The 24,916-nt window shown below is 52.4% G+C and overlaps 2 protein-coding genes across 6 annotated transcripts in view; one reads left to right on the plus strand and one right to left on the minus strand.

Annotated features, from left to right (window-relative positions):
• Positions 1 to 24,708, minus strand: part of RASSF4 (Ras association domain family member 4) — a 44,627-nt gene extending 19,919 nt beyond the window's left edge. For 4 of the 5 annotated variants that reach the window (XR_012497951.1, XM_019710292.2, XM_019710291.2 and 1 more), the window contains exons 1-3: positions 24,568 to 24,708; positions 14,159 to 14,249; positions 12,109 to 12,184 (exon numbers count right to left, since the gene is read on the minus strand). Coding sequence is in view for 4 of the 5 variants with exons in the window: in XM_019710292.2 (XP_019565851.2) it covers positions 12,109 to 12,184; positions 14,159 to 14,220 (138 nt within the window). In the remaining variant the exon portion in view is untranslated. Of the gene's footprint in view, positions 1 to 12,108; positions 12,185 to 14,158; positions 14,250 to 19,852; positions 19,971 to 24,567 lie in introns of all 5 variants that reach the window. The other variant, XM_019710290.2, reaches the window with a different exon arrangement.
• DEPP1 (DEPP autophagy regulator 1) lies at positions 5,031 to 6,856 on the plus strand. The gene is made up of 2 exons (XM_019710294.2): positions 5,031 to 5,277; positions 5,855 to 6,856. Exon 2 carries the CDS (start codon positions 5,873 to 5,875, stop codon positions 6,497 to 6,499), a length of 627 nt encoding a protein of 208 aa, XP_019565853.2. The 5' UTR covers positions 5,031 to 5,277; positions 5,855 to 5,872; the 3' UTR covers positions 6,500 to 6,856.
• Positions 24,709 to 24,916: the final 208 nt, after the last annotated feature.

Raw genomic sequence — 24,916 nt, forward strand, 5'->3', positions numbered from 1 at the left:
AGAATATCTACAGCAGCTCTCACCCATGTCCCCAGCCAGCCTTGATTTCCTTACGTCTGCGGATGGCATGGCTATTCCCCTGCCACCAAATCCTGAGGTCCTAAAGACTGATTCCTGCAGAGGCAACTTCCCTCAGTCAGCTCCCATCCTACTACTCAGGTCCTTGATTCTGTTTCTCTGACCTATTTCAGGTTCCTGTCTGTGTTTGCCCACCACCTGGCTCTCTGTGCCCAGGTCAATCGCCCCCCACATGTGTGCCTGGCCAGGATGCTCTGCACCCTCAGAGCACCTACCAGAAACTTTCTCAACCTCACCCTTCCCCAGGGTGTGGTCCTCCCAGCGACCCGCTCCTAATCTGCTTTAGTACTAGTCTTTTGGCAACGAACTCTAAACATAATTCTCCCATTGCAATCTCAAGCACTGTGTTAGAGTCACAAATTCCATTTCTTTCTGCTCATTGGCATTGAAAGCTCTGTGAGAACAGGCAACTTAAGGGGAATTCATTTCCCAAGCAGGGTTTACAGAGGTGTGCTGCAGTGTCGACTTCATGGCTAGTGATAGTTTAGAACACCCTGCCATCCATAGGGAAAACAGTTCTGCTCTGTTTAAGTTTATCAAAACTACACACAGCTTTTGGAATTGCCTTGCCTAATTTGCTAAAAAAGAAGACAAACAACAAAAGAAAAACAGAGCTGTTTTTGATAACCACTGATGTTATACAGGCACAGATATGTAACTAGCCCTCCCTGTAAAAGAAAGGCTAGATTGATCCACAGGAGGTAAAGGTCAGTGTGTGTGCCCTCCCACTGCCCCAGCACCCCTCAACTGGCCCCATCAGGATGGAGGAGGGGCCCTGTCAGCCTGCAACTGTCTCTGATCAGCTCAGAGGAAGCCTGAGGTCAGAGCAGAGGGACCTTCCGGCTCTTGGGCAGCCCTCACCACACAGTTGGGGAAGTGCATGCTGGGGGAGGCAGGACCAGAACCCGGTCCCGGGGCCTCGAATTTCTACAAGTTGGAAGTCATTCTGGGCCCTTCAATTCTGTGTCCCAATCAACACTTCCCTCTTCAGTTCAGCCTATTGGCTGATCTGCTAATTGCTAACCATTTCAAACAGAACCTGAGAAACACTACAGGAGCATCCACTTAGCAGAGCCATCAAGGTGGGAACTGTCATGTGTAACTGAAATCCTGATCCCCTTTTCTGACGCCCTGCCATGCCTTTGCCCATCAGGAATACGCCATTCAAAATGCAAGAACTTGACTGCCAGCCCCTCCTGCTTGCCTTGGGAGTCTGGGGACTGTTCAACAACCAGACCTCAGGACAGGCTGCTGTCTCAGTGTCTTGCAGGGTGGCATGCGGGGTCTCTGGTCCAGCTCCCCACATAAGAACGCAGGACATGGTGAGGCCAAAAAGGAACACCCATGGAGCCATAGGGGAGTCATACCACTATAGTCTCGCTGGTGGCTGGGTTAGAAGAGACACAGGAAGCAGGAATGTGGGGACAGAGCCAGGAGTGCAGTTTCCAGGCTCTCGGCCTCACGTGGAAATGTGCTGGCTCAGGTAGTAAACGGCCATCAACTGTGATTGGATGGCCACCAGTTGTGGCTAGTTGGTCGTCAGCTGTAACCAGTGAGCCATTGGCCACTAATATAACTACTGTGGCTAGGCTAGCAGCAAATGGGGGCTAGCAAGAAGATGGTGGCTGAGCTAGCAAACAGCGGAGTGTGGATTGCAGATTGCAGAGAGGCGGATTGTAGCTAGCAAGTGGGGAGTCGGTCGGTTGGCAGAAAAGTGGACAGCAGGTCGCATGTCGTGTGAATCCAGCCTCCAGTGAGACTATAGTGGTATGACTCCCCTACCTATGGCTCCGTGGGTGTTCCTTTTTGGCCTAGCCATATCCTGCGTTCTTATGTGGGGAGCAGGACCAGAGACCCCTCATGACGCCCCACATGACAAGGAGCCACACTGTTCGCAATGCTCACTGTGCCACTTGCAGGCTAAGCCACCATCTTCTTGCTAGCCCCCATTTTCTGCTAACGTAGTGTGGGGGCAGAGCCCCAGAAAGTAGTTTCCAGGCTCTCAGCCTCACATAGGCAGGTGCTGGCTCAGGTAGTAAATGGCCATCAACTGTGATTGCATGGCCATCAGCTGTGGCTAGTTGGCCGTCAGCTGTAACCAGTGAGCTATTGGCCACTAATATAACTGCTGTGGCTACGCTAACAGAAAATGGGGGCTAGCAAGAAGATGGTGGCTGAGCTAAGAAGAGCAGATTGCAGAGAGGCGGATGCCGCCAGAGAGAATATAGTGATATGACTCCCCTACTTATGGCTCCGTGGGTGTTCCTTTTTGGCCTCACCATATCCTGCGTTCTTATGTGGGGAGCGGGAACAGAGACCCCGCTGGGCGCCCCGCACGACAAATGGCGCAGTGAGCAGGGTCCCCCGCACGACACGTAGCCACAGCAGTTATATTAATGGCCAATGGCTCACTGGTTACAGCTGACGGGCCAACTAGCCACAGCTGATGGCCATCCAATCACAGTTGATGGCCATTTACTACCTGAGCCAGCACCTTTCCATGTGAGGGCGAGAGCCTGGAAAATGCACTCCTGGCTCTGTCCCCACACTCAGTGACTGTTTTCTTCCCTCTGGAGGTACAAGGCAGGTGTGTTCCAGGTGGGCCCCTGTCTGACACAGATCTGAGGTCTGTCTGAGAAGTGCATGGTGCCTGCTTTTTACCAAAAGCTTTCCCAGGTTTGCCCACCTGGTCCTCAGCTGCCTCTTGTGCTGGTGTCATGCGGGGTGTCCGGCGAGGTCTCTGCTCCTGCTCCCCACAAGAGAACGCAGGACATGGTGAGGCCAAAAAGGAACACCCATGGAGCCATAGGTAGGGGAGTCATATCACTATACTCTCGCTGGCAGCTGGGTTGGAGACACAGGAAACAGGAGCCACACAATTCTCAACCCTCACTGTGCCGCTTGCAGACTCAGCCACCATCTTCTTGCTAGCCCCCATTTTTTGCTAGCCTAGCCATAGCAGTTATATTAGTGGCCAATGGCTCACTGGTTACAGCTGACGGCCATCCAATCACAGTTGATGGCCATGTACTACCTGAGCCAGCACCTGTTTATGTGAGGCCGAGAGCCTGGAAACTGCTTTCTGGGGCTCTGTTCCCACAGCTGGCATGCTCACCCCTGTAGAGTGTGGCTTCTAACGCTGCCCAGGTGCCCTCTGGTCTCCCTGGTAACTGCCCCTTCACCCCATGTACAGCGGCTAAGTCAGTCCTTCGAAGCAGAAGCCACGACTGTTGCACCCTTGCTCAAACCCTGCAGTTTCCTTCCCTCCCACTCATAAGGAAACCCAGACTTCTTCCCACGTGTGCCAGTCATGTGGGCCTGTCGTGCGCGGAGGCTTGCTCGCCGCGCCATTTTTCAGGCGGGGCGGCCTGCGGGGTCTCTGCTCCCGCTCCCCACACAAGAACGCAGGATATGGTGAGGCCAAAAAGGAACACCCACGGAGCCATAGGTAGGGGAGTCATACCACTATGGTCTCACTGGAGGCTGGGTTCACCGGACACGCGACCTGCTGTCCGCCTTTCCGCCGACCGACCGACGACTCCTCCTCCACTCTCTCGACTCTGTTCCTCCCCTCTCTTCCGCTCTCTTCGGCTCTCCTCTTCCACTCTCCTCGGTTCTGCTCGGCTCCTCGGCAATCCTCAGGAGTCCTCGGCTCTCCTCCGTAGCCGCAGCAGTTATACCAGCGGCCAATCGGCTAACCGGCCACAGCCGACAGCCAATCAGCCACAGCCGAGCCAGCACCTTTCCACGTGAGGCCGAGAGCCTGTAAACTACTCTCTGGGGCTCTGTCCCCACAGGGCCCCTTGCTGTCCCCCGAGCACTTCCTTCATAGGGGCTTTGCTGCCCTGTCCACCATGATTGCACAGCTCCCATCTGTTCAGATCTCTACTCAATGTTCCTGCTTAGAGAGGACACTGCTGACCACTCTCACAGGGGCAGCTTGTGGGGACAGAGTCCCAGAGAGCAGTTTCCAGGCTCTCGGCCTCACATGGAAAGATGCTGGCTGTTATTAGATGGCCATCAGCTGTGGTTGGGTGGCCATCAGCTGTTACCGGTTAGCCATTAGCCACTAATATAACTGCCGTGGCTACGCTAGCAAGTTGGTTGGTTGGCAGAGAAGCAGACGGCGGATTGCGGATCGGGTGGCTCCTGCTTCCTGTGCCTCCAACCCAGCCGCCAGCGAGAATATAGTGGTATGAACCACCTATCGAGGCTCTGTTGGTGTTCCTTTTTGGCCTCGCTGTGTTCTCTGTCCACCTGCTGAGAGCGGGAGCGGGACCAGAGACCCTGCATGACACAGCAGCACTGTCCTTTGCAGCTATTAGCAGTGTGTGAAATGACAGCACCTATCCTCTGAGCACTGATTGTCCCCATCACCAGAAGGAGAGCTGTAGGATGCAGTATTTTGTTCACTGCTGGGCTCTCTAGTTACTGGTGTATGGAAACACTAATTAGATATCTGGGAACAAGGAAGCAAACGATCTCATTTGAAAGCATCACATCTGGGAAGTAGCAAAACCATGCGCACTGTCCTTGGTCCCAGACCAAGATGGGCAGGTCTCACCCTGGGGCAGCCCAAGGAGCCCTACTTCAAAAGCCTCCAGCTGAGCCCTGCACTGCCACCTCTGGCAAGGCCTCCTCGGAGTGCAGGCCCAGGGCTCTGCTGGATCCAGCATGAGGCCGCAGTGTCTTGGGCTTGCAGGGCTGGTGCATGTGCAGTGGGGAATGCCTCTAGGCGGTGGTAGCAGACCTAGGCTGCCAGGGAGAGCCCCGTGGAGACCCCTGCCCCTCCCCCCCAGTGGCCTGGGCCTGAGGTGACCAGCAGTTGAGCTGTCCCCACCCCACCCTGCAGAGTAAACATTTCCAGTGCTTCCCACAGGCACAAACATTTGCTGCGGCTGGTAGCTATGCCAGGCCCCGCCTGCCAAGCTGTTTTCCTCTGGGAGCCTTCCTGAGTGTTGCTATTTTGGGCCCTCATGACAGTAATTGATGGCTGGTGGAAAAGTATAAAAGCAGCTCCCGGGCCTCAGGTTCACCAGACGGTTCACGGAGCATCCTGCTCCGGGCAGTGGCACTGTCCTCACTGTCCTCCTCCCAGCTGCTGGACCCCTATTCCTTTGTCCCAAGCTTCCTGGTGCTTCCCGTGGCTGTGCTTGCTCATCCAGCATCCCTGCTACTCCCAGGTCCCCTCAGCTACAGGTAAGAGGAAGCAACTGCTATCTGGTTTGAGATAAAATAAAAAGGCTTTGTGTATCGGCAGGGCAGTTCTCAGCCTGGGACGTGCACAGCCTCACTGCTGGTTACTAGGCACCGAGTACAGTTAACAGCAGTGATAATACCTGTTGAGGGCTTTATATCATAAAGGGATTTCTCACGAGGTGTCATTCCATGTGATTCTCACAACATCCCCGTGAGGCAGGTATTTACACCCCTGTTTTATGGGTAAGTGGAGACTTGGAGAGATGACCTTGACAAAGTTTCCCAGGTAAGGCAGTGGCAGGCCTGGTTTTAGACCCAGGTTTCCTCTGACTTCAGTCCATTAGGCTGGGTTCCCGTATTTGTACAGGTTCTTAAACAACAGAATGATAGTGTTACGTAATGTCAGCAGGAAGGAGGGGCCCAGCAGTTGGTGCCTAGCCTTGGATCTGCAGACTTCAAACTGTTATCAGGCACACTATTCACACAGGCAGCCTCAGCTGAAGCGGGGTGGGGGGCACAGGGGGGATGTCAGGGAGGCATGGCAGACCCTCACCCCCAATTCTCTGTCAACCAACAGGTTGCTGCCTCCCTGTCCATGAGGTCCCGGCTTCTGCTTTCTGTGGCCCACCTGCCCACAATCTGGGAGAGCTTGGAGGAGATACTGCCTGGGGGGCCTGGGCAGGAACCCCTGGCCTCCCTCAGCCTGGATGACTACATGAGGTCCATTCGTCAGCTGGCACAGCCCACTTCAGTGCTGGACCAGTCTGCAGCCAGGGCCCGACTCAGCAGACCCCACTGGCTATTCCAGGCCAAGGAGAAGAGCTGCCCCACCGGGTCCCTACAGGACATCAGCACCTGCTTCCGCAGCCAGCAGCCCACACTGCCTGGGGCTGGCAATGCTGATCCCCTGGACTGGCTCTTTGGGCAGTTCCAGGAAAAGCAGCTAAGTTGGAGGGACCCGCCAAGGAGGACTGGCTCCTCTGCTGACCCCTGGGGTCCACACGGACAGATGGACAGCAGCAAGGCCCAGGGTGGCCCCAGAAGGAGGCTCTGTGATGCCAGGGTACCAGGGCACTCTCTGGAGAGACCATCAAGGGACTGGCACCAGGGTTCCTGGGCTTCCGGGCAACACAACCAGGCCACAGCCTCCCCACCAAGGTCACGCCCGAGCAGCACCCTCAGAGCTCTCTACACGCACCTCCCAGTGATCCATGAGCTCTGACCCCGCCCTAACCATGGCTTCTGTATGGAGCACGCTGCTTTCCCCACCCTCCCTCCCCTGAGATGGCACTGCCTCTGGCAGGTCTCTGGGAGGAAAATGTCTTTCCGCAGGGGCTGCCTGCTTTGAAAATTCTGAGTGAGACCCCAGCTCTAATAGTGAGAACAACCTGTCTTACACGATGCGGTGTTACTGATCCCATTTGTATTGCTTCTTACTGGCCGCCTTGGGCAAGTTATTTCATGTCTCTGTTTCTCGGTTTTCATGGGCAAAACGGGGATTATTAATGGGACCTGCCTCCTAAGCTGTTGGGACAAATAAATGTTCCCCACCCACGATGGGGCACATGTTACAAGCCCATATGTGGAGTAGCTATTTTCTATGTAGGGAAACAAGGTTGGAGGGAGAGGAGAAGCGATGTCTCAGCCCTCCAATAGCTTCAGAGCGAGGCCCTGGACACTCCCAAGTCAGCTCCTTGGCCCTCACCTTCAGAGCCCATGTTTCATGAGGCCCAAGGGAAAACATGGGATCTCAGCAAGCACCCCCACTGTGTTTCAGGGGGGACCTGTCACTGAGTCACTGGGGGATACCTCAGTGGCTCTAGCTCGCAAGTCCTGTTGTGCCATTAGGTGAGTTTCCCCTAGGCTAAGGGCCAAGAAAGAACCTGTACCAGCTCAGTCTGCAGGGTGCCAAATGACTGGACCAGATGGCCCTGTCCCCACCTGTATCCATCCTGACCTGCCTCCACCCAGGGGACCTCAACTGTGGGGTGAAGTGCAGGGTGTTTTCTAGCCACCCTGTTCTCAGGCAAGTCCAGGGGCCAAGGCCTCACTCCATATATCCTAAGGCCCAGGCCAGTCCTAGGTCCCCCAGAGACTGGCAAACCTCAGTTCCTGGAGGCAAGCAAGGAGGTGAGGGTGAGGGTTAGGGGAGAGGGAGGATTTCCCTCCTCAGAGAGGCAGGCGAAGCGTGAGAGAACTCAAAAGCATCAGGCCTGAGAACCTGTCACCCTGTTCCCTGGGGCTGGGCCAGAGCTGGCTGACCCTGGTCAGGGTGGAGGGGACAGAGAGGGGGACAGAGAGGAGGACAGAGCTGGGACCGCAGCCAAGCTCTCAGCTTCCTCCATTTCCTTGCTCTGCAGACTACCAACTATGTTTGTTTTTTTCCTTTCTTTTCCTTTTAATTTTTTCCCCTTTCCTTCCTTTCTTTTTTAAAACTATTTTTAAATTGCTTTGGACTTTAAAAATGTTAACTGTATTCTTTTATATGTGTTTTGTAGGGAGGCAGAATGTAAACCACACATTTAGGAGAAAAGGTTGCAGACAAGAAATTTACTCAGTTTCCTTGTTTGTGAAATGGGGCCACCAACATCCATCCTTCATACCTCACAGGAGTTGGGGAAACTGGACAAATGAAGATGGAGTTATAAGCACTGCATCATCGGTTACAACCTGGGAGGTGTCTCAAACCTGCAGGCCCCTGACCTTCTCCAGCAAAAACGTGCAGCCTTCAGCCAGAGCATCCTTAGGAGGAGGGGAGGGCTGACCTACCTTAGTGGGTGCCTGGCTGGTCAGCAGACGGGCAGGTTCACTGGGCCCAGCCTCACTGCAGCCCCTTCTGTGAAGCAGCGTGAAACTGGGTCAGACAGAGGGAACTAGGATGACTTGGCCAAAAACCCCACAAGCTCAGGAACCACACTGCTGTATTTGGGGAGGTCAGACAGGAGTGAGGCCCCAGGGCTCAGAGCTCCTCTACTAATATCTCTCAGTGTGAAAGAAGTAAATGGTACCTTTAGAAGGTGCCAAAAAGATTGAATGAAGCACTGGGGGAGGGGCTTCTGGCAGTGTCACAAGCTCCTTCAGGACAGAACAGCCTCTGGGAAGAAAATCCTCATGGTCAGGGGAAGGTCTATACAGCAGTCTCACTCTCCTCCTACCCACCGCTGGAGTAGGGAAGGACACAATGCCCCACCAAGAGGTGGGGCAGGCTGAGAAGACTTGGGGCTCCCAGGGAACATGTCCACTGGATGAGCACTCACCCAGGGGCCAGGGCTCTGTCAACTGCCCATCATTACCTTTCTTGAGCAGGTGGCCTGGGACTGAGGATGGAGACTTGGTGCAGTGCCTAGTAAGGGCCACCAGGAGGAGCTTCGAGCCCACTGGGAGCTGAGCACAAGGCTGGGTGGGTGGGAGGCCGGCTGCTGGAGAAGCCACAACGCACACAGGAGGACACAGGGTCCTACTGCCTCTTGCTCACACAATTAGTAATTAGTGATGTATTTATCCAGTGATGTTTCCAAGTGGTCCATTTTTTTCTCAAGACACCTACCAGTCTGGTTAAAACACTTTGCGATCTTAAAAGGTACAGATTGCTCCCAGTTGCTTACTTTTCATTGTAATACAAGAAAAATTATCCCAAAGGCAAGGCTAACAATAGAGGAAGCTATGCCTTGGCCTCCTGAGTGGGGACTCCCTTGCATCTAGCTCTTTGGAAGCTGAGGGAAAGTTCACAGGGAAGCACTTGCCCCAGGCGTGGCCCGTGCCCACTGACACACTCCATCTCTCCAATTTCTATGGACCCTGGATGAGACAGTGGAGGAGAAGGTGCCCCAGACTGTAGTAGTCAGGCCGCAGTTGCTCCAGGGGAGGCCCAGTGACAACATGGAGGGTCTCTTCCAGGGCCCCACATGGCTGAGGGCACACCTGGTGCTCAGCAGCCTGAGGGCACCGTAGCTTGTGTGCCTGCCGAACACTAGTGATGCTGTTGTTGTATTATAAATGTCTGTGCTCAGGCCTCGAAGCCACACCAGCACCTTTCACTTAATGTAGTGACACCTTGCTTGAGAGGCTTAAACTCTGACAGCCTCAGTCTCTTTGTTGGGAAAATGGTGGGTCCTGTGTTGCAAAACTCTTGTACAGTACTACAAGTAAAGCAGAGGCAAAGTGCCTAGAGCCCATCTGCCCTGCCCTCCGGGCCTGCGGTGCCCAAGGAGAGGCCTGCCTGGGGCGGCCCTGCAGCAAGGACCTGGAACAGAGGGTTCCCCAAAGTCCAGGAGGCCTCAGGTCTGCATTCTGAGAAACTGCAGAGGCCGGGATGCTGGGTGGTGGGTGGGGTTGGAGGGACTTGTCCCAGGAACCAGTCATGCATTTCAGTGTCAGAACTCCATGCCTCCCATTCCTGCAGCCTAACTTTTTGGTGCCTGTCACCTCCCAAATACACACACTCCCTCAGGCTGGCACCCCTTGGCTGTTAAGGCTGCAGAAGGTTCCTGAAAGGTACTTTCTGGCTCCAGGGAGATCGTCAGACATCACACCTTTTTCAGGGTTGGGAACATGAAAATCCCTGCCTGTGGGATTAACTTCCTATTGCTGGAGGCTGTCAGGAACACCTCTTCCCCATGGTGGGGTCCCCTACTTCTCCATGTGGACTGTCCCATCACACACAAACACAGGGCACAGGCTCGGGGCTTCCCTTGCAGCTGCTCCTGCAGAGGGGGTTGTTGTGGGGAATCCCAAGTGCCAAGGCCAAGCTCTTAGGCCAGTGGTTCTCAAAGTCGGCCTTCCTGAGGATCCCCTGGAGGCCTGGCTCAAACGCAGATGGAGGGTGAGGAGAATCTGATTGGGCAGGCCTGGGGGAAGGAGGGTGATGAGACCTGCAGCTCTAACCAGTTCCCAGGTGACTGAAGCTGTGGGTGTGGGGACTGCATGTCAAGAGCCACCATGGTCTCAGAGCAATTCCTGAATGGCCCAGAGCGGAGGAACGGGGCGCAGCCAGAGGACCCCACTCTATGCCTGCAGCACATTAGCACCCTGGAGTTCAGGATTCAGCCCGACTCACTCCAGGCCTGCCGGCTTCTCATCCATCTCTTATGCCCAGGACTACACTGCCTGGGGCGGGGCACGCAGAACCAGGCGGGCACTTGGGCCCAGCTCTGGAGGCTTCCATTAAAGTAAGAAGAGAGACAGTGAGACCAGAGGGAGCAGGGTGCTGGGATCAGAGTCCTGCCGCAGCAGTAAGGAGGCAGGTCAGGTGGGGCTGGGTGTCACAGAGGCTGCTCTGAGGAGGGAAGACTGTGAGCCCAGAAGCACATGGACGCACAGAGGAGGTGGGGACAGTGGTTAGGGGTGGCCCTGGGCCCTGTGCAGGGTGGGCAGGTGGAGGGGAGGGGGTGCGTGAGGTTCCTGTTACTCAGGTCATGACAGGCAGCACAGCACTGCCTGGACCAGAAGCCAGCAGTTTCCCTCTGTCCAGGCTCCTGAACCATGACAGTGGCTTGGCCTGGCTAAACGTGTGTCTCAGGTGGCTGACCAGTGCAGTCTGGCAGGTGGGTCCCAGCTGGCCCTCCTTTGTGCCACTGGTAGGTGACCCCCAGGTGCCCAGGGCTTCCCAGACACTGAGGTTCATTGTCTGGTCTGGAAACTACAGAAGGATGTGTGGCTGCATAACTAAAGGAAGCAAGGATGAGTGAACAGTGTGGCCTCCACCTGGATGAGGGGTCTGTGGGTCAATGGGGACTTGAACTGCCCGTTCTCGTGTTCAACAAAAGAAGGGAAACCCAGAGGCTGCTGGCTCTCGTCGGACACTGACCAGCCAGAGAAAGTCCAGGAGCCAACCTGACCTCAACCTCAAAAACCCCCCGAATAAAACCTTACCACAATCAGACTCCCCAGCAGGCTTTACAAATAAATTGAGTCAGACCGAGGTGGGGGCCAGTGGTCTGAGCTGGGTTCCCATGTGAAAGGTCTGAAGGTTCTGGATGGTGGAAGACCAAACCTCTACTTGACCTTCCCAGTGAGCAGCTCCCCTAGCCTGGGCCCGCTGGTCACTCCCTGAAGTCCACCTGGTGTCACAGGGTATGTTTTGCCTATAGATGTGTTTTGTTTAGCCCAACTAGGGTTTGGAGGTTTGGGAAATTCCACATGAAATTGCAGGTATGTAGCTTCCTTTGAGATATCAGGAAGCGTTTGACTGTGCCAGCCCAGCCCACAGTCCTGCATAGCAGCAGTGAGGTTGATCTGACTGCCCTGCAGACGGGATCGCGCTCGCCCGTGTCCCCCCACCCCCACGCCAGCCCTGCCTCTCCCACTGGGGCCACTGGGCCCTGTGAGCATCTTTTGGGGAGCACTCCTCCATTTCAAGGCTTTCCTCTGATGTTTATTCTGATTGACGAGCACAGAGACTCTCCTTTCACTCCTTGATTGGCCTGTGAACTTGGGCAAGCCAGAACCTGTGCTGAGCTTCTTATCTGTGCTGTGGGATGGGTGCTCTCAAGATTTCAAACTCCAGTGTCCCCCAGTGTCCCACCTAGACTAAGTCCCAGCTGGAAGGAGAATGCTGCAAGGTGATTTCCACCTGCTCTGAACTCTCACAGGGATGTTCTGAGTCTCTGTACCTCTTATAGGGACATCAAAGGAGAGATCCTGGCTGCTGGTCACCTGGTCCCCAACTCAGAAGACGGGTGACCTTACAATTCATTATCCAAATGGGGACACTTCTGAGAGTGAAGGGGATGGTCTTAATTATCCTGGAATTAAAAGATATCAACCAGGACTGTCTTCTGCAAACCAGGATAAATGGTGACTCTATGAATAAAGGAGAGAAACAGGCCTTACCTCTCGGTGTCTCAACTGAAAGCTTCTGCCCTCATGGTAGCAGTTGTAGATTTTCAGCAGGCTTATCAGCTCCGACCTATGGGGAGAGATGCATACATACTCTTGGAGTGTGGCCAGGCCTTGGACAAGGCATTTATCTTCACTGGCCTCAGTTTCCTCGTTTATAGAATGGGTGTAATAGTACACTTCTTGCCGGCCACACAGAATCGGTTAAGAGACCAGCCCACACAGGGCACACGTCCTTCAATCTTTTTGAGGATTTCACATATCAGCCCTCCTGGAAGACGTAGGGGTGGGGCTGAAAGGGAAGCAAAACTCACAGATGGGCCACATCATTGTACCTCTAGGGTATCTTCACACTTTCACTATTGCAGATAGGAATTCCTGACAGTCTCCCTGTGCTGTACATATAAGTCACTTCCTCAGATAAATCCCCTGGGCTTGGATTACTGGCATCTTAAAGACTCCTGCTTTTCCCCCATTTTACTTCCTACAAAGACCTGATGTGGCTGCTGTGGAGACACCATGAGGGTGCCTCTTCCCCATCCTGACTTCCTGGAGGTATGATCAAGGGATGAAGATGACAGCAGTGAGAATGAGATCCTGAAGGCCCTAGGAAGGCCACTCTGCCCTGTTTTCTACCTGGAACACAGGGAAAGCCACACTTGTGCCTTGGCTGGTGTGTGGCAGAGAGAAGACGAGGACAGCTCCCTGCACCCAAGCTGGGCTCTGCAGGGCTGCATGTCTAACAGACATGAAATGGGAGCCACAAAAGTCATTTAAAATCCTTTAGTAGCCACAATACAAGGGAAAATAAAACAGGTGAAATTAGTTTTAATAAAACATTTTATTGAACCCAGTATATCTAAAATACTGTCATGTCAACATGTGATCTAGGTAAAAATATTAATGAGATCTGGCTCATTTTATTTTGTAAGAAGTGTTTGCCACTTGGAGCCCTTTGACATTAACTGCACCTCTCCAGCCACAGGTCATGTGCTCGGTAGTCACACTTGCTGGTGGCTTCCCTACTGGATAGCTGGGGCTCTGGAAATTCTTCAGGCAGTACCTTTGCCCGCACTGGAATAACCCCAAACTGGATGAGCAAAACCAGCTCTGGTGCTCTGGTGTGACGCCATGTGTGACGTCGGGATGCGGGCACCTGACAGGGAAGTGATCTACACCTTCGTGGCATTAACAAAGCAGGATTCAATGTTGCACACTCACTGTGCTTCTAAGCATGTAAATGCTGAACACAAAATTATTAGGCTATATATACATGAAATGAATCATGTTATGGTGATTATGACTTTTCCCCAAATGATATTTAACATTGTTCTTATTCTAAAATTTAAATAAGAAATGATGGTACGGATAGTATTGTGAAATGATACCATGGAATGCTGCCTGTTTTCTCAGAGTCTCTAAGAGGAGGACCCCACGGGGCAGGTCCTCAGCAAAAGCTAGTCCCTCTCAAGGAGGCTGGAGTGTCTTCAGCATGACAGCAGTTGCCCAAATTTAGAAAATATTTAGACTCAGGACTTAGAAAGCAAGATAAAATGACAACTATACTTTTCTTTAGTTCAGAAATAAGTTAGCAAAAGTATCTTAAACATTTTTTAGTGATGAGAGAGAATAATCAAAATAAAAATAAGCAAAAGTTGAAAATCGTGTCAATAAAATAAACTTTTTCAGTAAAAACTCAAAACCAGTTTTGAGGGTTTTCCCCAACTGTTTAACACAATAAGAGTGTTAGTATTGCTCTAGTTTTGAAATCAATCAAATTCCATCTCTTCAGAGTCACAGAGGGCACTGTCATGCTTTTGTGGGTGGGAGAAGGCAGAGGTGAAACCCACAACCTGAAAAGATCCTTGATCTTCAGAGATAGGCTTAAAAAAAAAAGGCCCCCATCACTATCCACGGGGCAGGCACACCTCATATCTATTACAAGTGCCGACAATCCCTCTACCCAAAGGCTGCCCATGGAGGAGGGGGAGTGGTCACAAGGAGAGGGCAGGCATGAAGCCCCTCCCTGCACACAAAGGCTTACTTCAGAATGGACTTGCTGTCACTGATGGGCACGTGAGAACTGGGTGGACAGTCTTCCTTCATTTTCTCTTGTCTGCAGGCTCTGAAGTTACCTGTGGGAAAGACCAGGAAGGGCACACAGACAGGTGAGCAGGAGGAGCACTGCCCAATGCAGTGCCCAGAGACCCGGTGTGGAGGCGGGCAGCCTGGCCTCACCTCCCACCTCCTGACCCTGTCAACCCTCCAGTCCCCAGCCCCCAACCCCACTCCTACTTCCGGGCACAGGGCCGCCACAGCTGACCGGTCAGGCCCAGAGGACTTAATGGGAATCCACACCCACACTTGTCTGCCAAGCGCCCCCTGGAGGCACAAGGTCAGAACTGCTGAGTTGTTAGCCATTTCCAACCCTATCAGCCTTCCTCCACAAACCTCTCTTATAATCCCTAGTAATCAGGATTAATCTCCTAAATGTTTCAGAACACGTGCTATTTCCCCTCTACTCAGACACCCTGAATAATGGTTTCTGCCTCGATTACTCCTCCAAAATTCCAAAGCAGCCTGGGCCTATCTCCTTCATTCCTATTGAGCCCAGGCTGTGTGGCCCCATCTCTGCCCCTGGAGTCAGCTCACCAGGGCCAGCTCTCCTAGTGATGGGTTAATTGTACTATGTTCACTATGTGCCACAGACTGTGTTGAGCATTGTGGGGACAGAGCCCCAGAAAGTAGTTTACAGGCTCTCAGCCTCACGTGGAAGGGTGCTGGCTTGGGTGGGGGATGGCCGTCGGCTGTGGCCGGTTAGCTGATTGGCCGCTGGTATAACTGCTGTGGCTACGAAGGATTGCCGAGGATTGCCGAAGAGCCGAGCAGAGCCGAGCAGAGCGGAACAGAGTCGAGGAGAGTGGAGGAGAGTCGTCGGTCAGTCGGTTGGCGGAAAGGCAGACGGCAGGTCGGCGTCCGGTGGGCCCAGCCTCCAGTGAGACCATAGCGGTATGACTCCCCTACCTATGGCTCCGTGGGTGTTCCTTTTTGGCCTCACCATATCCTGCGTTCTTATGTGGGGAACGGGACCAGAGACCCCGCAGGCTGCCCCGCACGACAAATGGTGCAGCGAGCAGGGTCTCCCGCACGACAAGCATTTTCTGTGAATTACAGCAGGTCTTCCGATATGGCCTTTCGTTCAATGTTCAATGTTGTTTTGTTACAATGTTGATGCGAGGCTGTAGGAACTTAACTCTTGCTTATTGGATTAGCCTGCTGTAACATTGGTTTCATTATATGTCGTTTCACTTCAAGTCAGAACCTATTGACAGTGAGGACTTACTGTATTTCCTTTACTTCTTACAACAACATTATGAAGTAAGTACCATCCTATTCCCATTTTATGACTGAGAAAACAGGGACAGAAGTTAAGCACTTTGCCCAAGATTCCCAGCGAATAAGTAGCAAAGTCACTGTTTGAACACAAGCTCTTAGGCTTCAGATTCTGTCCTCTTAAGCCTTTCTCTATATTGACCTTGGACAGTGACTTAAACCGCCTGAGGAAAGAGTGAAGACTGGGAACATAAAACATAGAGTCACTTTAACAGAACTGGTAAAATGATTGACATTATGAAGGTTGAGGCATGAGGAAAGACTCCATTCTTGTTCTTACTGGCCTGGGAACTTAAACTTTTTTGAACTTTCCAGTTCTGTGTCAGTGCCTGGATCTACATCTGGACTTCCAGGTCACCCTCTGACTCCCCATGAAGGACTCAGGTATACATCCATCTGACATCCATTTTTCAAACCACTGGGGAGTTAGCAGACTTCCTTGGCACCCATTTCCCGGACCACCTGGCACCCATCATGTTGCCTTTCTGTCACCTGACTGATAACCATCCTGGAGCAATCCTGGGGCTAAGAATACAGGAATAATAATTCTCAAGAATGTACTTTTTGCTATAAGAACTTTTAACTTTTCTTTCTTCTTTGGAACACTTCTGGGTTTTTGCCTAGCTGTGTGTCTAGTTTGCAAAATCCAAGACCTTTGAATAATTCTTTATCCTTTTTATTCTAGCAAAACCTCCAGACTCTTTTTGCGTTCATTGGACACCCCAACCTTCCTTTTCTCATCTATGGAATGGGGTCATCTCTGCCCTATGGGATTGTTAGTGGATTCACACAGGAAATTGTCTATATCTCTTTCTAACCTGGAGAGGTTTGTGGAGTACTCCCTGGGTTTCTTTCATGGAGATTAAATCCACTAGAGCTTTCTCTATCTTGTGGCATCTTTCGCACAGATTCCTACTTCTGACTCTCTCCACATTACTCCCACAGAGGACTCTTTCTTATCAAGGCCCTTTGTGCATCAGACAGTGAGCCATAACTTCCCACACAATCTTGACCTTGCCTCTACCTCCCTTCTCCTAAGTTGCAGCCAGGAATCTGAGGGGTGAAGTTACACTAGAAGGTGGCACAGACAGGGTACAGAGCCTGTCCTTTATACCACCAAGGTCGGTTTCTTCACAAAACCCCAACATCGGTTCATACAAACCAGGCTCAGTCACATCTTCCCGACCTGTGTGGGCCCAACTGCTGTCCTATTAATATCCTTGGAGTGGAGCCTCTCACTACAGAGTGCTGTCCCCTTGGGCATGGGCTCTGACCAGTCCAGTCCTTTCCCTGCTTGCTCGACTCTACAAAGACAAGATGAGCCTGTCTGTGTGTTGGCATGAGTGCTTGATTCTGGATGCAGGGAAGGCATGGCTGGTTTGGAGAAGGGGAACTGAATGAGGTGGGCTTGCCAGTGACCTCAGAATCATCCTATAAACACCTCCCCTCTGCCTTGGTCTAGAGTGAGGCAAATCTCGGCCTGGAGAGGGCTCAGCCTCCCCACCCACCCCTTGCAGGGCAAGCCCCCAGCTGTAGCAACCACAAGGCCTGCCTCTGTGGGGTAGATGGCGGGCCACCATGGGGCCTGGTGTGAGGACCTCCTGCTGCATTCTTCTTGGAACTATTTCAAAATAGGGTTTCAGTTCCTTAGCACCTCACCTCTCCTGTGGAAAAAGTGATCTGCCAGGCTCCCCCTCAGGGTAGTTCCTCAAACATTTCTGACATAGAAGCTAGTTCCAGCCCAGGGTAAGTCTTATGTCTGGGATTCCCACTCAGCACTGATTTTGTGGGCGCGTGGCACAAGGATGTCTTGCTTTAGCAGCCTCATTATAGGAAGAGCTGCATGTACCCAGACTAACAGGAGGTGGTTTTTCTCTTGCCTGCCTCTGTACCCAGTTTCTCTCTCACTCCTCCCCACTTCCTGCTCTGAGCTCCAGCCTTCCTGAGCTGCTCATAGCTCCCCTAATGGGCTCTTGGCCTTTTCCTCTCTTTGGGTTTTTAAGGTGTTATTCTGTGCTCAGTACACAGCCCCCTCCTTGTCTTATCCTCTGGTGTTAGCTCTTCCAGCAGTTCCTTGGCAGAGCAGCGCCCTCCTGCCCTGCTCCTGTTCCCAGCTCCCCTCTGTGCTGGGCTCTGCCGGCGTCTCGTTTGGTCTCCTTGGGAGGAGTGTGGTGTGGCAGGGACCAGAGACACTGCTTTTCTGCCTCCCCACTTATTTCCAGCAGCGAACACAAGCCTGGCATGTTGCAGGAGGTCCATCAATGGCTGTTCAATTATTGGATAAATACAAGAAGCCTCAGGTCCCCAAAAATCAACTTTCCCAGAGTTGAGCATATACAGCTGGAATAAATCCCGTAAAAGTCTCCAGGGCCCAGGGAGGTGCCTCAACTGAGAGACACTGGTCAGTGGAGTCCATGGGGAGCTGGGGGACACTTGCCTTCTCTAGAGGGGCAGCTCTTCTGCTGTTTCATGAGAAGCCAGAACGTGGATTTTTATGGGCTGTATTTCACTATTCATATGATGGCTCACTTTCTCCAGCCCACTGCAGCTCTGGGGCCATGTGACTAACTCTGCAAATTGGTATTGTGTGTCACTCCCAGGCCAGCTCATTTGAGCCACTGCAACCTTGCAGCTCTCCTGTCCCCTGCCATGGTGACCCTGAAAGTCACATGTCCCAATTGGTGCAGCTTCTTGATGGTCAGCCTGGGTCCCTGAGTGTCTCTGTGGACCAGAATCCTCTGTCAACCCACAGTGAATATGGACTAGGAAAGAGAAATCAACTTCTGCTGTGATAAGTCCCTGGTGTTTCAGGGATTTGTTATTGCAGCATAACTTACACTATCCTGACTAATGCAGTAAATAATTCACACACACACACACACACATGCACACACACATCATACATATATACATACATATAGGTAGAATGTATATACACACACATACACACACATAGGTAAAAATAAAATATAGTCAGGCAAAACACACTTGCAAGACAGATGCCCTTAGTGGGGCTCCAGTTTGTGACTTCTGATTAATGACATGACTCAGTTTACAATACTTTCATTCTCCCATAGCATGTGGGGAATATGCCCATTTTGCTCTATGTAATAGGAGCATTTATAAGTGGACTTCTCTATAAGTCAAGCAGCGATTAATAATTAACAGAAGATGCTTCCTACAGAGCTCTGGACTAGGAGCTGCTAAAGGCTCATGTGACGTCAGTTGCATGCCTTTTCCTCTCTGAGCCTTAATTTTCCCATCTGTACAATAGGAATATTGACCTTTGATGGGTTAGAAATTTTCTCAACTGTAGAACTCTATTCAAATGGAACATTTATACCAATCAGATGAAAGGGGGCTGCTTTGGTTGACAGTGAGGTGAGTAGTGGGGAGCCCCACCCAGGGTCTTGCCCAGGGCTCCAGATGATACCGTTGGCAAAGCCCTGTGCTGAGTAATAGCTGAGGTCTTCCCCACGCTGGCATTCAGGAGTGTGTTACCCCTGAGAGCCTGCTCATTCAAAGGATGTAGTCAAGGTGCTGAGCGTCTCCAGCTTGAGTTGAGTGGCATCAGTGGGGGAGGCTGCACAGAGTAGGAATCAGGAGGAAAGAGAAGGAGGGTCCTTCCTAGAGTGCAGATGGCAAAGGGAAAGGGAAAGGGGAAGGTGAGGCAAAGGGTGAACAGCTTAGCTTGGAGGGACAGAGAATGGGGTATACCACCTAAGGTAAGGGTGGGAGGTGAGCAAGGCTGGGGGTAGGCAATGAAGGCCCCACTTCAGCAAAGGAGGACTTTTCCAACTTGCCTTGATGGGTCTCCAGCCTTAGGAGGTGGGGACCTCGGCCTCTCCTTTGAGAGAAACACATATTTCTGTGATCTCTGGCACTCATCATCTGTGTGGCCCTAAGCAAGTCACGTGGTCTCTCCGGGTCTCACATGTCCCATCCCTCCACCCCAAGTAGGCAACACTCTATCTCCTCGAGCCCCATCCTGAGCTCTGGGTCTCACGCACAGAATTGCACTCCAAACCTGAACACTGTGTATTTGTGCCTCCTTTACCAGAATGCAGGTTGGGATTATCATTTTGATAATCCCAGTGTCTTGTTGAGCTCAAAATTGAGTTGCATGTGTACCTAAGGGGTGTCCTAGAGATCACATGAATGAGAGAGATTCAAGGGAGAGAGAGAAGACACACACCCCAGCAAGAGAGCGGATGGGGATTTCGCTCAGTTGGGGGCATGTTCCTGAAACTGCCCCTTAAACACTCACTCTCTTTGCACATTTGGCAGGCCTTAGAGAATCTCTAATGGAATGGTTTTCAATCTTTTACATAAAGCACAATCTTACCTCTAAGTTAAACGCTAGGCAGAAGCCCAGTACACAGATGGATTACAGTGAAGCTGCCATGGTTGAAGCAGGATGGGAGAAAGGATGACCTGGGGCCAGCCTGCCACCCAGGCACGATCTGAAAACCAGAGTGACACATTCAGCTGGGCAAGCCAAGCCCTGCAGCTCTGGGAGTCCAACCTTCTTTGTCCTGGCTTGCTCACCCCCACCTTTCTCCCCTCACCAGCCCCAGAGCACACAGCTCAGGCCTCCAGGCTTGTCTCCCAGTTAGAGGAGGCTCTGTCCCCAACCAGAGGGCTCAGCTGTAGCCAGGGCTCCCTGTCTCCCAGAGGAGGGGCCCCAGGGCTGTGTGTCAGCCATGGTTACCTGTCCCCAGTGAACAGGCAGTGAATTGTTTTCGCTTTCCACGTCAGTGGCTGCCCTGCCAGCTCTGGGGAGGGGCAGCTGAAGACAGCCAGCATCACAGCTCGCCCTCACTATTGTCCCTGGACTTTGGTTTGGGACAAAGGGCAATGAAGCCTTTACAACTGCTAGGCTTGGGCCATCTTTCCTCTTTTGTGGTCATGGAGCCGGCTATCACAGAAGAAGGTAGCTCTGTGGCATTTCAGGTCACTGCGACAGTCCGATTCCTACCGGCCCATGACAGGAGAAAAAGAAGGCTTACGAAGTGGAGTTTTCAAGAAGCCAAACTGAGTGCATTTGAAAGCCTTTTATTTCAAAGCTATGTACTGCTTGCTTTTCAGTCTTACAATGCCCTTTCTTTCATAAAATAAGGGCAAAAAGAGATGGTTATTATTGTCCTTACTTGGCAAAATGGACAATGTGTCGGTATCCAAACTAAAATGTTCTGAGGATATCTGAGAAATCTGAGAGTTTGGGAACCTCTGTGCTAACATTTTATAAAATTATGATTCTTACTTTCTTATTTAGGCATGACTAAAATCAAATATATAAAGAAACTGAAATGAGAAGCAAAAGAAAGGAGGACAGAGCATGTGGTGCACAGCTGGGAGCCTTTCCATCCAGTCTGCTCCTACTATTATATAGAAGGAGGTAGAAGGTTCCCAGGGAGCAGGCAGGTGCTGGTGACACTGCCAGGCATTCCTGGGAAGCCTGAGCTCCCTGCTCCACAGCCAGAGGTCACAGCTTTCCAATGCCAGCCAGGGCCTGCAGGAAGGCGTGGAAAATAAAGCACCACCTTTAAAGGACTCTCCCTGGCACCTGTTAGCTAGCAAATGGCAGGAGCTTGGCTGGGAAAGCTGCAGTGCTGGTACCAGCTGCCTCTGAGAGGGGTCTGGCTGGACACAGGCCGCTTCTCAGCAACACATTTTTGCCAAGAAAGCCAGCTGTTGGGATTGTGGATGGCAGGCAGCAACTCAGCAGCTGCAGTCCCACACCCTTCTGAACGGCTGTCCTCACCCTTCGTCCTAATGCTCCATCACTGTCTCTGGCTCAGCTACACACCTCCCTGCCCCAGGACTGATGGCTAGGAAGTCCTGGGATGACAATGTACAGCAGGAGAGGTGTCCACAGAGCCACCGGCTACCTCCACTCCCTGCCTGTACCTGGGCTGACCCCACAGACCCGAGCTCACTTTTACTGTATCCTCCCCACCCCTGCAGTTCTGGGCTCCCACTGACAGGTGTCCCTGAGCTGATTCTGGCACCCAGGCCTCCCTGATACCGCTGCCCTTCCTCTGGAAAGCCCGGCTCTCTGCACCCACACAGGCCAGCCTCCCTCACGGCTTCCTCATGGCCCCAGCCCAGAGGCAGTGCCACATTTCTGGTGTCTGCCCTTGCTCTCTCTTTCACGGCACAGCAGCCTGGGGCAAGAAAGCTGTTTCCAATCCTTCTGCTCCCCTCACATGCACACTCCCAGGCCCTGTGGGGCCCCACCTCCCCAAACTGGGCTCACCTTTCCTATAGAAGAGGTATTTATGGAAACAGGAATCCTCTCATCTATGCTTTTTGGGCCAAATAGGTGCTCAGATGGCCACTGAGGCCTGGGCCAGCGGTGCAGTTCCTCAGGGCGCTCGGTGCCCCTGCAGGGTGTTCCCTATGGTGACCTCCACCTGTGCCACCACTGCGCTAGGCCTGTGTGCCCATGCAACCCTGCTGGGGTGGTTTCCTGTGAGACATGGTATGCCTCAGAATCTTTTGGGTTATGGAGCCCTTGAGAATCTCTTGAAAGCTTAACACACTCTCCCCACAAAAACGCACATGTGTACATGTATATGTGTGTATGCACACACACGTGCACACACTGAATCTGCACACCATGGCAGAGGGTCAGGAAGCTCTTGTTCATGTGCCCCTGGATCCTCAGACCCCAGGTTAAGAATGCTGAAATGTGTCACAGCAAAAGATAAGCAAGGGGCACCAAGGAGAGAAGTCTGGGTGTGAGTTTTATTGAAGCATCAACTTAGCAGGCGACTTCAGCATGCTGTGCCATGTTGCTTTAGGCAGGATTGTACTGGCAGCTGGTTTAGAGAGTCTTCAGGGCTCTTTCAAGTTCTGCGGCTATGGGGCATATGACACCCCGGCTCCACCCACCAAGGTCAGGCAGTGCAAAGGGAGGGGGTTCCAAATCTCTCCCTCAGCAGTGCATCCTGGGAAAGGAAGTCTGACAGCCAGAAGAGGAGACTGAGCACACTGCAAGTTCCCCTTTAACAAGAGTGAAAAAAACCTGCAGAAGCTTTGGGAAGTGCAGCAACTTACTATTTGATTTTAATTAACTTTAAAAGTATTTTCTTCAGTGAACTGTGTGACAGGATAACCAACCAGCATTTATAAGGATCTGGGTTTAAAGGTCTGTTCTGTGATTCTTTAGCTGTGTGACCTTAGGCAAGTCCCTTTCCCTTTCTGAACCTCATGTTCCTCAGTAGTTGAATCACTGACTGCTGTGAAGGTGAATGAAGAGACATGTAAGATGGGCCGCATACGCAGCTCACACTTAATATAGAAGCTCCAGTTACAGGTCATAGTGGGAGTAGTGGGAGTCAGGGACTCTGAGAAACGGTGGGGCTCTGGAGATGGGAATGTGGGACTCAAAGAGGATGCCAGTCCTTCTAGCAGGAACAGCTGTGAGTGAGTACATATGACTGAATTTACTCTCAAAACCATGATCCAGGCCTCCAGAGGCCCAGTCCAGAGGGCTTTCTGGTCGACCCCATAGTCACGGTCTCCCCTTTGAGGCTTTGCATTTACTGCGACATGCCTGAGTTCTGTTCATGAGTCATTGTCTAGCTGACCCCTACCCAGGAGGACCCTGGACCTTCACTCTGTTCATGACCTCCAGGCCACCCATTGGAATATCAGGGTGGAAATATGACCCCACCCAGCAGCTTTCACACTGACACTGTAATCTGTGGCTTCAAATGCACTTTCACTGTCAAGTATTGAACCACCAGCACACAGAGAGAATTATGACAAGAACTAATGAAAACAGACTTAACAAACACTGACAAAGTGCTGAGACAAACCCCATTACTACTTCCCGTCAGCAATTTTTGACCTAAGTTTAACATGTTCCATCGTCTCTTCTCTCCCTTCCCCTTCCCTCTCTTCCTTCTCCTTCCCTTTCCTCTCCCTCAGCCCCCTCCTTCTTCCCTCCCTCTCCCTTGCACCTCCCATCCTGGTGGCAGCAGCTTAGGAATTATACAGGGGAGCAGGAGGCAGGCAGACACGCATGTACGTGTTAGTTCTACCAATTCATAGTTCTTTTGTTTGTTTTTCAAATCATGGCTTCTGGCAACAAATCTTTATTGTGTTGTGGCCAGTTAAACTACAGAGCAACCAGTGAGGGTCTCCTCTGCAAGTGCAAGAGAAGGGCATGGCTTTGGAGTCTAATCTGCTTGGGTTCAAATGACAGAATCCAGCCTTTCTTTGCTGTGACATTATTTAATTCGTTTGTTAAGCTTGCCTACAGTGTTTTAGGATAGCACTGGCCCTGGCCTGGCACGCATTTTGGTGTGAGAAGAGGTCCTCCTACCCATAGGTCTGTGCCAGGTTAACGAAAACACTGAGACATCAGTCTCTCGAAGTGCAGGACTGAGGCTCAGGAGCAGGAGGGAGAGCGGGGTGAGCTCTCCGTGGGTGATGTGAATGAGACTTCGCACAATAAGCGTTGATTCAAATCCTGACTCCACCACTGACTCATCTGGGTAAAACTAGACAATTCCATAACTCTTTAAGCCTCAGTTTTTGTTTTTTTTTTTTCATCTGAAAATGGGGATAATGAAACTCTCGGGGCTGTGAGGCACACTGTGCTAAAGCCCTTAGCGCGGGTCTGGGAACAAGGCAAATCCTCTATAAACAGCGATTGTGAGGCGAGTCCCTCCTGCTATTATCTTGGCGTTGGTTTTCCACCTATGAAACCTTAGAATTGTGCCAGAGGCGCTCCGAGACTGACCCCGCAACTCTAAGATCAATGCTTCCAGGATACTAGCTAAGATACTAGGCAAAGGTGTAGCCTGCGGCCTCGTCACCTGCGGTGCTCAGGTTTTAGCCCCTAAAGTGCCCTCCCTTTGGAGGAGGTGGTTGGCGCCGTGCCCAACTCAACATTGGGCCCAAGGCTGGCAGGGAGGGGACCCTGCGCGCCGCAGCCAAGGGGCACCTTGTCCAGGCTCCAGCGCCGGTGGCAGGGGGCGGTCTCGGAGGCGGAGGCGTCAGTGCTCCCTCGACGCCCCCGAACTCTCCGTCCCACGTATAACTCACCGTCCACTCATCGCGCAGTCCAGAGGTCGCTGTCAGTGCTGTACCCTCGCCGGCACTCACGGCACTCACGCTGCATCCGTAGCGCCTATTGCCCACCGCCTGCTGTGTTCTGGGCGTCCGGACCGCCCCTCCCGCCCCTCGCCCCGCTGCGGCCAATGGTGACGCCCGTCTGTCCCTCTCCGCCCCGCCCCGCCCCGCCCGCCTCTCGCCTTGCGCCCGCCAATGGCGCCACCTCGTCCGGCCCGCCGTGTCCCGGGCACACAGAGAAGGGTCCGCTCCAGGCGGTGCCCGAGGGGCTGCGGGGAAGGATCGGGCCGCGAGGTCTGCGGAGTGTCCTCGGACCACCACC

Source organism: Rhinolophus sinicus, linkage group LG07 (assembly GCF_036562045.2).
Source record: "Rhinolophus sinicus isolate RSC01 linkage group LG07, ASM3656204v1, whole genome shotgun sequence".
In the NCBI taxonomy this organism is placed as follows: Eukaryota; Metazoa; Chordata; class Mammalia; order Chiroptera; family Rhinolophidae; genus Rhinolophus; species Rhinolophus sinicus.

Excerpts from the sequence above, each read along its gene's own strand:
- DEPP1 (XM_019710294.2), top strand. The coding sequence starts at position 5,873 with ATGAGGTCCCGGCTTCTGCTTTCTGTGGCCCACCTGCCCACAATCTGG.